The 11,409-nt window shown below is 50.9% G+C and overlaps 1 protein-coding gene across 3 annotated transcripts in view; it reads left to right on the plus strand.

Moving 5' to 3' along the window:
- Nucleotides 1-2,821: 2,821 nt before the first annotated feature.
- rbl2 (retinoblastoma-like 2 (p130)) overlaps nt 2,822-11,409 on the plus strand; it is a 12,224-nt gene continuing 3,636 nt past the window's right edge. For 2 of the 3 annotated variants that reach the window (XM_005745154.2, XM_005745155.2), the window contains exons 1-20: nt 2,822-2,982; nt 3,672-4,188; nt 4,977-5,107; nt 5,499-5,699; nt 5,837-5,901; nt 6,223-6,351; nt 7,079-7,239; nt 7,805-7,869; nt 8,030-8,201; nt 8,280-8,443; nt 8,515-8,630; nt 8,700-8,803; nt 8,999-9,136; nt 9,282-9,446; nt 9,730-9,838; nt 9,956-10,210; nt 10,284-10,483; nt 10,566-10,742; nt 11,040-11,111; nt 11,210-11,300. In XM_005745154.2, coding sequence (XP_005745211.1) covers nt 4,051-4,188; nt 4,977-5,107; nt 5,499-5,699; nt 5,837-5,901; nt 6,223-6,351; nt 7,079-7,239; nt 7,805-7,869; nt 8,030-8,201; nt 8,280-8,443; nt 8,515-8,630; nt 8,700-8,803; nt 8,999-9,136; nt 9,282-9,446; nt 9,730-9,838; nt 9,956-10,210; nt 10,284-10,483; nt 10,566-10,742; nt 11,040-11,111; nt 11,210-11,300 — 2,653 coding nt within the window. In that variant the 5' untranslated portion in view covers nt 2,822-2,982; nt 3,672-4,050. Of the gene's footprint in view, nt 2,983-3,247; nt 4,189-4,976; nt 5,108-5,498; nt 5,700-5,836; nt 5,902-6,222; nt 6,352-7,078; nt 7,240-7,804; nt 7,870-8,029; nt 8,202-8,279; nt 8,444-8,514; nt 8,631-8,699; nt 8,804-8,998; nt 9,137-9,281; nt 9,447-9,729; nt 9,839-9,955; nt 10,211-10,283; nt 10,484-10,565; nt 10,743-11,039; nt 11,112-11,209; nt 11,301-11,409 lie in introns of those variants that run through there. The other variant, XM_013913851.1, reaches the window with a different exon arrangement.

The raw sequence follows: 11,409 nt of genomic DNA on the forward strand, positions 1-11,409 counted from the left end.
CATCATCATCATCATCATCACTATCATCATCACTCTCATCAACATCATCATCACTCTCATCAACATCATCATCACTCTCATCAACATCATCATCACTCTCATCATCATCATCATCATCTCCCTTCTTCCTGTTAAAAGGGTTTTTTTCTTTCCCACTGTCACCAAAGTGCTAGCTTAATCATTAGCATTATTGCTGATGATGTTTCATATGGAGTTTAAGAAAGTCATTTTGAGACATCCACATTTTCCAATATTATTCAAACATTTCATTCTCAGCACTTGAAGAAAAGTCTTTATTTTATTATTTATTATTTATTTAATTCTTCTAAAATGAAACTGTGGTGCTGCAAACAGGTTTTCTCCCTCGGGCCGTCTCAGGGCGTTTGTACGGTGTCTCCCTCCAGGTGAGCATCCCCTGCAGGCCAAGCCTCCCCTCAGCAGTCGCTCTACCTGGGGCATGGTGGGAGCTCGCAGACCGCCTCCCGCCTCTGAAGCTGCAGCTGTCTGCATCTCTGCTGGAAGCGGCGCCTCCTGCAGGTGAGCAAGGAAGAGCGCTGTCAACACCTCAGTGGGAGGAGCGTCCTTTAAGCTGAAGCTGAGCTCAGGATGAAGGAGAGACTTTACAGAGTGTTGGAGCTATCTGTTCTTTATTTTTTATTATTTTGAAATTAGTTAAAGTTTGTTGTTAGTTTACTTATATTTTGGGGTTTATTTACAAGTTTATTTGTAGGTTAATATTTGTTTCAATGTTTTATTTGTTTGATTTTACCTTGTTAAATCAGTCAATAAGTGTTATGATCCTGGGCCATGTTGGCCCAGTATTCTTAGTTTCATGTATTTTTGTATTTTGCTCCTTATTTAGGCCATGTTTCCTGGGCTGCCCTGTTACGTTGTTCCCTAAGTGTTTTCCCCTTGTGACTCTTACCCCTTGTGTGCCCCTCTGTGTATTTGTGAGCCCTCGTCTCTCCTTGTGTTTTATTCTATGTTTTCCCCAGCCCGTTATATCTGTGTTTTCCCCGTGCTCTCTCCTCCTGTCTGAACCTCTGTACTTCCTGTTTTACTTTGCCCGTCTCCCGTCAGTGTTGCGTTCACTTCTGCCGTGTCTTGTTATGATTATCAGTGTCACCTGTGTTCCCCGTGTGCTCCCACTTCCCTCGCTAACCCTCTGTGTATTTATGTCTGCGTCTCCCTCAGTTCTGTGTCGCGTTCTCCCTCATCCATGGCCGTGTGTTTTTCCATGTAACATGTTATACTTTCCAGTTTAGTTTGTATGGTTTTTCTGTCCAGCATTAAAGCTATGAAGTTTGAGTTAATTCCTGCCTCCGTGAGTTTGCCATTGGGTCCTCATCCAGCCTGCACACAGCCGCAACCATGACAATAAGAGCTGTAGGGCCATTTTGTTTCTATAAATAGAGAGACTGGTATAGGACCAGCATGCACTGGGGTGGGCCTGTGGTTTTTTACCAGAGCAGGAGAAGCAGCAGGAAGTAACAAAAAATGGATCTTGTTATTGCCAAACTGGATGAATAAACCATAAAAACGCAACTTTAAAGTTTGGACAGTGGACTTCTTTCGCCTGCGTACGAAATAGTATCTCAGTGCAGCAGTGGCTTGTGGACTTTTAATTGTGGGATGTTTGGTTTGTCAAACAAAAGGAATTGCCACTACACAGAGCTTTCTTCATGATGATGCATAACAAAAATAAAATTACTTGAATTGATTAATATGATGATTATTTTAATGAGGTAGTCAGTTGATGAGTGAAACTTTATTAGAAAATCATTAAACAGCCTCCTTGTGTCACATTTTATACCACAGCATATGAAACATATCTAACAGTATGATCAGCAGAAATGCAAAGAGATAGAAAATTCTTAAAAGGCCCTGCAGGTGGCGCTGTGTGTGGTTGGCTTGTGTCCATCCTGTGAAAGCTGAGGTCTTTCTGGAGGTGGGCAGCTGTGTGTTAAAGGAGTTTGGTCACTGACCTTGACGACCTGCAGTCCCGCTGCTGTCCAGCAGGGGGCGAGTCCTCTGAAGATTGACTGGATAATGAGTCTCCTGCTCAGCTTGACCTCTGACCTCAGTGATGAGATTCTGGTCTCAGTCACTAGTTTCAAGTCTGATTCAGGCAAGATGGGAACGAGAAAGTCAGAGGAATGTTTGGGTAGCACCTTTAAATAATTTTCTCACCTTAAAAACACAAATCAGTTCATTCAGGAACCAACAGCACACTGCAGCCTGATGTATAGAGATGAACTTACAGTTCTGAAGATCCACAGAAATAAGGCGATAAACTTGCCAGCGTTAGCGTACTACAGACCTTAAAAACCAAACAACACTCAAATAGGCGACAAAAGACCAAGAAAACAACGTAAAAACACAAGAAAATCACTTCCTGTTACTTTAAAGAAGGAAGAGTTATCAAAGACTGTACAAGATGCACACATATGTGAAAGGATCTGAAGGAGACTTCAGAATTCTTAACATGTGACAACATGTGACTAGGATGGCGTGTTACAACAGAAGAAGGAACCTCCGTCTGTGCGGCCGGCTGAACAGGAAGGAGACGAGGTTAAACAACGAGTGACAGAGACCTGCAAGGCCGTCGCTCCAGACGAGATGCATGTTTCTACATCAATGTGAGCCGCTGAGCTGGACGGAGAGAATGCAACAATAATCGACAAAGATTAATCTCAGGATGGAGTTTATATCAGCACTGCAAGCTTTCAGTAGCTTTAAAAAACGGTGGTAAAATCATTATAATGAGTCTGAGTTTCTGACACATTCCTAAAGTGATGACTTCAGTCTCTAAGTGAGTTTATTGTTCTATTATTATGTCTTTAACACTTTATTGAAAGGAGCCGCTGCAAGAAGAAGACGAAACATTTACAACTTTACAATAATTAATACTTGATTGCATCGCAGAAAATCCAGCATGAGGTGAAGAAATGTGTGCGTGAGTTCTGCGTGTTCAAATTAACGGTAAATTAGCTTTATGATAATAACATTTTGTTGAGGACCGTGAGACAAATGCACGAGTCACAGTTTAAGTTCATTAAGACCTTTATTAGTGATGATATTTAAAGGTGTAGAGTCATCTCCAGATTCTAAACAAAACTACAATCAATTTATAGAATCTGAGATTTAATTCAACACATAAACAAAGTGCAATAACTCTGACTAACATCTTTATTTTTATGACTCGTTTGGGTTCCTATCTGCTGTTTAGTGAATGATCTCTGTCATCTGCACTGATTTCCACACACCCACACTCAGGCAGTGTGGGTCAGGCCTCAGCTGATTATTAAAGAATCTGAAGGGTTGGTGTGTACAGTGCTACAGCACAGCCAGGATATACTCAGGGTCTAATCTGCTGCCCACAGTCACAGTTTTGTGGTAACTGCAGCATTAATCTATCAAACTCTCCTGAGATATAATGACTGCTTTCCTTTCACACACTAATGTCGTGGTTGAGCAGCTTTATTTGGGTTGTTCTGACAGCTGCGTCTTTGTCCCGTTTCATCCTTCGCTTTCACTGCACTGTGAGGACCTGTGCAGCAGTTTAATGAGAGCCGAACGATGAGCGCTCATTTAAACGTTTGCACAGGTTTGTGTTTCCCGCCTTTTACCGATCACAGATTTTACAAAAGTTATAATTTAATGTTTTTCAGATGGACTTCCGGGCGAGCGGAGCGCCACACCAGCGAAAAACACAAAACAACCGGAAGCAGCACCAGTGTGATTGACAGGTGGGCTCACCCACTCACACTCAGCTACGCACCCTTAGTGGGCGGGGCCCCGCTACGTTATTTGTGCTATTCGCTAAAGCACGTACGCTGAGACGTGACGTTTGACGCTGTGGCTGGCAGCCGCGCATGCGTGCGTATCTGTCAGTCAAAGGACTTTTAAATGGCCTCGCAGGCCGGGAGCCCCGGTGCTCGGTAATAACGCCGTTATTCAGGACATCAGCCCCGTGAATAGCGTGTCCGCGCGCCGCGGGAAGCCCCCTGTGCCCGGCGGGGTCGACACTGTCCGGTCAGTGCGGTGAAAATGAGCGACGAGGACGAAACCGCGCAGAGAGCGCGCCGCGGGTTCGAGGAGCTCTGCAGGGCGCTGAACATGGACGAGGAGGCGAGCGGGGAGGCGTGGGGGAGCTACGAGAACATCAGCAGGAACTTCACCCTGGAGGTAAGCACGCTCACCTGGACAGGTGGCTCTGTGACGTGTTTCTGACGGGTCTCGGCGTCCAGGGGCAGGGGCGTGTCCCCAGGGGGAGGGCGGATGCCTCTTTAACTGTAGCGCTGTCGTTCTTCTACAGCAACAAATATCTGAATACTTTTACTCGAGTACTTCGGTGCCCTGCAGGGTGTTTCCTCCTCCATCAGGTGAAGGTGGTGTTTATGTTGCTCCGCCCAGCAGTCCGAGGTATTAAACACAGTAATAATAAAGAACTGTGCTACACTAATATCAGCATAACGAGTACTTTAAGTACTGTGAGTACTTGGATCTGAGCAGTATGGCGGTTTATTTTACTTCATGATGGCTCTAAGTACACTGAGTGTGACCATTAAATACCCAGGAACGCCTGAGGGGCGGGGTTTGTCGTCACAGGCTGAGGGGCGGGGTACACCTGAAGTTATTTATAGGTGTTTTTAGTCACAGGAGGCTGTGTGGAGTCAAACCTTATTTTGTATTCTTACATTAGATCTGCTTAGGATGGGTTCAAACTCAGGTTCAGGTTCCTGAGTTGTTTTAGAAAAGCTCAGGTCCAGATCATGGAGGTCAGCCTCGGCACAGAGCGACGTCACAGCCTGAGCTCTCTGCTCAGGGAGCAAGTGTTCACTACCGAAGGAAACGAGAGGGAAGGAGATGAGAGTGCTGTCCGTCCCTCGATGCGCCCTTCGTCCTTTTAAATAAAAATTATATTTATTCATTAACGTCTGCAAAGCTTCCTGTCATCTTGTTTCCTGTCGCAGGGCAGCGAGCTGCACTGGTTGGCGTGCGCCCTCTACGTGGCCTGCAGGTCGTCTGTGCCCACGGTAGGAAAAGGCACGGCCGAGGGGAACTACGTCTCTCTGACCCGAATCCTGCGCTGCTCCGAGATGAGGTCGGTGTGCCCCTCTCCACCTTCACACCCACAGAAACACAATCACTGATGACATAACGACACACGGCCAGGCAGGTAACCCAGGTGAAGAGAATCAGGGCGGGGCCAGCAGGCACAGTAACAGAGGCAGACCTTCAAAATAAAACAGGAAATAGACAAAAGACTATGAACGCGAGGGAACGCGAGAACCACTCAGACACACAAACAGCTGGAAACGAGCAGGAAAACGAAATATATCAGCTACAAAATATTTAAAATGATGAATAAATAAAAATAGAATAAAATGGGATGTGCGCTCTGTGAAGGGTTTAGAGGCGACCACAAGGTTTTTATTACGTCATCTTCGTGGCTCGGCTCGCTCCTCATGTCCCCGCCCTCTGCTCCTCCTCAGCCTCATCGAGTTCTTCAGTAAGATGAAGAAGTGGCAGGACATGGCCGACCTGCCGCCGGACTTCCGTCAGAGCACCGACAAGCTGGAGAGGAACTTCATCGTGTCCGCCGTCATCTTCAAGAAGTACGTCCCCATCTTCAAATCCATCTTCAGGGCGCCGTCAGAGGAGCCGCCGCGAGTGCACCGCAGCCGCAAGCAGAGGTGGGACCGTGACCTCTGACCTCACCTTCATGCTAACCGCTCAGTATTCAGTTCTTTGGTGTTTGTTGGTGTGGTCGCCAGGCGGGGGCGGGTCTGCAGTGCTGCCTGGTAACCTATGTGCGCTCTTTGTTTTGCAGACGCCACCCGTGCACCGTGACCGAGGTCTTCAACTTCTGCTGGGTGCTGTTTGTCCACGCCAAAGGTAAGCACTTCCTGTTTAATGATGTCAGAGAAGTCCGTCACAGCGCCCTGGTGCAAACCACAGCTCGTCACAGACAGGTGGAGGTTTTTCCTCCCCACTGTCGCTCACGTGTGTGGTGTTTCTCTGCGTTATTGTTGGGAGCTGCAGAAATGGGATAATAAATAATCAGAACTGTGAAGCTTCAATCTCGTCCCAGCAGCCACTCAGCTGGAACGCCAGGTCTCGGCGTGCGGCTCACTTCCTGCTCTCGGCTCTGGTTCTGCTCATGCACGCTGATGAGTCCGGTTTGCACCTCGATGATGTTTCTGCTTCTTCTTTCAGGGAACTTCCCCATGATCAGCGACGACCTGGTGAACTCGTACCACCTGCTGCTGTGCGCCCTCGACCTCGTCTTCACCAACGCCCTGCTGTGCAACGCCAGGAAGGACCTGCTGAACCCCGAGTTCAAAGGTGGCGTCCTGAGGCTGACGTACACATCGTTCCTGCCTCTGTTAACGTGCTGTTCGCGCTCGGTTTAGTTTGGTTGCTGTAGTAACGTCTCCAGTTCTTTGAATAAATCATGTCGGCTGCAGAGGAGGCCTGCTTATCGCTCACCTGCAGCATTGGGTCACACCTCAAATAAATCAAAGGTGGAGCCGGCAGCAGGCTCTGTCAGCGCTGCCCTTACTTCCTGTCGGGTTTCCTGTGCGCCCCCGTGAGGCCCCGAAACACCACGTGATCCCGTCAGGCACAACCCTGGAGCCGAGCGAGGTCAGACTCGGGGAGCTCGCCTGCTTCATTAAACACTCCGCCCACGAGCAGCGTTTCGGCATGAAACTAACATTTAAAGAAAGGTGCACGTTTAGAGGCGGGAGGGCGCGGTTCAGCCCGCTCAGGTGAGACGAGACGCTCCTGAAGGTTTGGGTTAAATACCTGCCTGTTAAACAGGAAGAAGGTCGTGCTGGCTGAACCAACAGACCAGCGATCAGGATTTCATTATCCTGGGATTGAATCAGCTGCAGTAGAACCAGGATTAGAGCTGAACAATATCATCAGCGCGACTGAGGAGGTGGAGCCTCCTGGGGCCGCTGTGGGGTTAACACACGAGGAATGAAAGTTTAAATGATGTTATCGTTAAAAATAACACAATTTGTGTGTTGTCGTGTCTCCATGGTAACGCTGTCTCTCCGTCCCACAGGGCTTCCTGAGGACTTCGGCACCAAGGACTTCCGGCCGGCCTCGGGCCCGTTCTGCTTCATGGAGCAGCTGTGCCGGCTGCACGACGGCCTGGTGCTGGAGGCCAAAGGGGTCAAAGAGCACTTCTGGAAACCCTTCATCAAGAAGCTCTTCCACAAGAGGGTGAGCCACCTCCTCCCACACCTTCACTCAGGTGAACACACCTGAGCGGGTGCCGGGCCTCGAGAGCCTCGGCGAGGTTTCCTCTGTTGGTTTGGAGCCCCTCCACGGGGTAAAAGCAGAATGCCGGGCGTGTGTTTCACACGCGGCGTTAGTGAGGGTGTTGGAAAAGTGCATGTTAGTGATCTGGGTTAAAGCAGAGGGGTCAAACATAAGGCCCGGGGGCCAGAATCAGCCCTGCAAAGACTATGGTCCGGCCCACAGCACAGTCGGAGCAGCTTGGGACTGAGAACTGAGACTGAGTGTGAGCCCCGGTGTTGAACACGTCAGGGATGCAGAGTGCAGTAAAGCGAGCGCGTCTTTAACATGTTAGCTGTTTGTCTGCTCTGCAGAGCTCTGCTGATAAATAATAATCACATCAAACATCAGAAATCATTTAAAGTTTTATACGATTAAATGTAAATGAATAATAATATTGGTTGGTTTGGTCACATAGAGCAGCTTCGTACCTGCGCAGGTAGGAACCGTGTTGGCGCTACACTCAGCTTCCTCTCGTGTCCGTTGGCAGATTCTCCGAGGAAAGGAGGACAGTCTGACCGGCTTCCTGGACCCCATGAACTTTGGAGACAGTCTGTAAGTTTGAAGGCCGTTCTGTGTTGGTTAATTGGAGCTGTTTACCTGTAGCAGGGGGTAAACTAAAGACCCACGTGTTTCTGACTCCGCCCCCTGGTGACGGGTCATGGTAACAGCACGTAGACGCCGCTGACCGCCCTCTGCTCTGATTCGCCCTCAGTTTGGCGCTCAGCCGCCTGTACGAGGAGCACGTTTTGGCCACAGGCAGCCTGGACGAGAGGATCTTCACCGGCGAGGGAGCGAGCGAGGACATTGGCACCCCGGGGCCCTGCCTGTGCGAGGGGGCGGAGCACCAGAACAGCGCCACCTTCAGGCTCCACACCAGCCTCGCTGTAAGACCTGACCTTGCCTCTTTTACGCTCTCTGATTGGTTTGCTTCCCACCTCGCTAACATGCCACCTCCCCCCCAGGCCTCGGCTCTGAAAGTCTCCACCCCACTGACGGGCAGGAAGTATGTGCAGGAGGGCAGCCTGGCGTCTCCGCTCTCCTCCGCCATGAAGAGCGTGGGGCGTCTCCACACGCTGCTTTCGGGCACCAAGCAGGGGCCGAGCGCCAAGCTGGCCGAGACGCTCAGGTACGTGTCAGCGTGTCTGACGTCGTCTTTAACTCTGACCCTTTCAACACGCCTGCTCTCGTTTCGCCCAGGAGCTGCGCCAGAGACCCGAGCAACGCCATCAGCCGGCGCCTGAACGACATGTTCGACGTCTTCTCCCAGCACTACGAGGACGGCACCACAGACGGGGGCAGGGCCATGGGCAAAGGTATGCACGTAGCCTCGCATCACTGCACACGAGCGACCTGCTGTGACCGAGTAACGTTTGTCCTCGCAGACATGGCGGTGAAGTACTTCCACCTGGCAGAGGCGCTCTACTACAGGATCCTGGAGTCAGTCATCGAGAGAGAGAAGATGATTCTGGGCGACGCCGACCTGTCTGTGAGGGAAAACACTTATTTCCATTTTCAGAGCAACTTTGCATGAGTCACAGATCAGAATAATCCTTCTTTATGTCAGCCTCCATCACTGCTTCATCTGCTTCCTGTTTGAATGTTTTTCTCAGATTATCTCACATGCAGCCGTGTACTGATAAAGTCATCTTATAAAGTGTGTGTGTGTGTGTGTGTGTTGCAGTGTATTCTGGAGCAGGATATCTTCCACCGCTCTCTGCTCGCCTGCTGCTTGGAGATCGTCATCTTCTCCTACAGACCTCCTGGAGATTTCCCCAACGTGCTCGGCATCTTCCAGCTGCCTGCCTATCACTTCTACAAGGTATCAATACGCCCTCATCAAAAAGTAGGTCCTAACAAGGTTTGTTTTTCAGAAAACGCCAGATGATTGGATGGATGATGGATGATGTTTGGATGGATGATGGATGAACAGTTGGATGAAGAAAGCTTGTCGTCTGTCTCTGCAGGTGATTGAGGTGCTGGTGCGGGCGGAGCAGGGTCTGTTTCGGGAGGTGGTGAAGCACCTGAACCAGGTGGAGGAGCAGGTCCTGGAGAGTCTGGCCTGGACTGGCGATTCCCCGCTGTGGGAGAGCCTCCGTGGGGCCAAAGACCACGCCCCCAGCTGCCAGGAGGTCCGTCCATGTTTGATGATATACGTGTCGGTGTTTCCTTCTTTGTGCTTTTTTGTTCGTGTGTCCTGAGGTCAAATGTAACTGCAGACCTTCATGTTTGGTGGTTTCTGACTCTGGGTGAATAACACCTGCAGGAGGCCTCGCTGTGATCAGCTGATTCCGGTCCTGTTGATCCGTAAAAACGTCCCGCCTGCTGCGTGAAAGTCTCGTCCTCGCTTCTCCTCTTCTTGTTTGGCTGAACAAAGTTTCAGGTGTGTTTCATCAGCAGGTGTGTGTGTTTCAGGTGATGCCTCCTCAGTACCTGGAGCAGCAGGATGAGAGCAGCTCCGGCAGCGTTCCCGTCACTCCGGTCAGCCACGGCGCCGAGCTCAGCAGCAGCAGCACGCTCAAAGGTCACACACCTGATACCTGTCACACCTGCACACTGTGTGTGTGTGTGTGTGTGTGTGTGACTTCTGATGCGGCTAAAGGACTCTTGGAGCTCATTGGCCCTCCTCTTCCTCCTACAGGTGTGTCCCCCTCCCCAACCACCCTGTTGGACCGTTACAGCTCACCGCCGGCCAGCACGGCTCGCCGCCGTCTCTTTGTTGACCCCGTGGACAGCGAGCCCGGCCTCGCCTCCAGTGGCTCCGCCAGCACTGCTGTCGCCAAGCCCACCCAGGCGAGCCTCGTCACGGCCATCCCGGCGGGGCAGACTGTGGTCACTATGGCAACTGCCACCGTGACCGCCAACAACGGGCAGACAGTGACCATCCCGGTGCAGGGTGAGGGTCAGAAAACACGAGCCCGAAGGTGAAGGTGAGAAACGGCACCCTCTGACCTTTGACCTCTCTGCAGGGATAGCCAATGAGAGCGGAGGGATTACCTTCATCCCAGTGCAGGTGAGCGTGACAGGACAGGCTGGTGCCGCTCTGCAGCCGCTGCCCCCGCAGGCGCTCGCCGGCACCATCGCCGTGCAACCAGCCACTGTCAAGCCGGCCCCTAAACCGGCCGGCGGCACGCTGAGGAAGGGCTCGCTGTCACTGTTCTTCAGGAAGGTACGTGCTCGTGCACATGCTCAGTGCGGCTCTGCTTCCGCTGTGTAGGTGTGATTCGTTTACCTGCAGCGTTTCCTCCCAGGTGTACCACCTCGCCAGCGTCCGCCTCCGAGACCTGTGCGCCCGACTGGACATCATGCCGGAGCTCCGGAGGAAGATCTGGACCTGCTTCGAGTACTCGCTGGTCCACTGCACGGACATGATGATGGACCGACACCTGGACCAGCTCCTCATGTGTGCCGTCTACGTCATGGCCAAGGTCAGTCAGGTTCTTCATCGTCGTGACAACGAGCTCAGAGATGTTCTGAGACTCACAAAGAAGAAGAGCAGGTTCAGTTCAGAAAGGCCAGAGGTATCCCACCTTCACCTGCAGGAGCTTTGAAGGGTTAACTCTCTGCCTCCAGCTTTACTGTCACTCAACTCTTGACTCTCTGGTAACAGGAAGCTGAGCACGCTTGTTTTCAGCTTTTCTGCTCGTCTTTGACTTGGTGCTGCAGGAGGAACGTCTCTGTGAGCTCTTTGCTCCAGTAACATGTGACCTGTTTGCTTCTGTCAGGTGACCAAAGAGGACAGATCCTTCCAGAACATCATGAAGTGTTACCGCTCTCAGCCTCAGGCCAGCAGCAATGTAAGGAACTCTTCCTCCCTCCAGCTTGCTGTGTGAGGAAAAACGAGGGGTGACGAGCTGCTGCTGATGTTCTCCGATGTTCTGTGTTCGTGTTTCAGGTCTACAGGAGCGTGCTGATCTCAGGGAGGAGGAGGCGTCACTCCAGCACCAACAAACCGAACCCGCTCACAGACGGCAGCCAGGACGCAGGTACAGACACATGACCTCATCCTGAGGTTGACCTCCCTGAGCATGCTCAGTCGGTTCAAACGTGTGGAAACATCAACTCCGTTAGCAGTGTGTGTTAGCGTGTGTGTTA

The sequence above is a fragment of the Pundamilia nyererei genome, unplaced genomic scaffold (genome assembly GCF_000239375.1).
Source record: "Pundamilia nyererei isolate P.nyererei 1_Seehausen unplaced genomic scaffold, PunNye1.0 scaffold00154, whole genome shotgun sequence".
Classification (NCBI taxonomy): Eukaryota; Metazoa; Chordata; class Actinopteri; order Cichliformes; family Cichlidae; genus Pundamilia; species Pundamilia nyererei.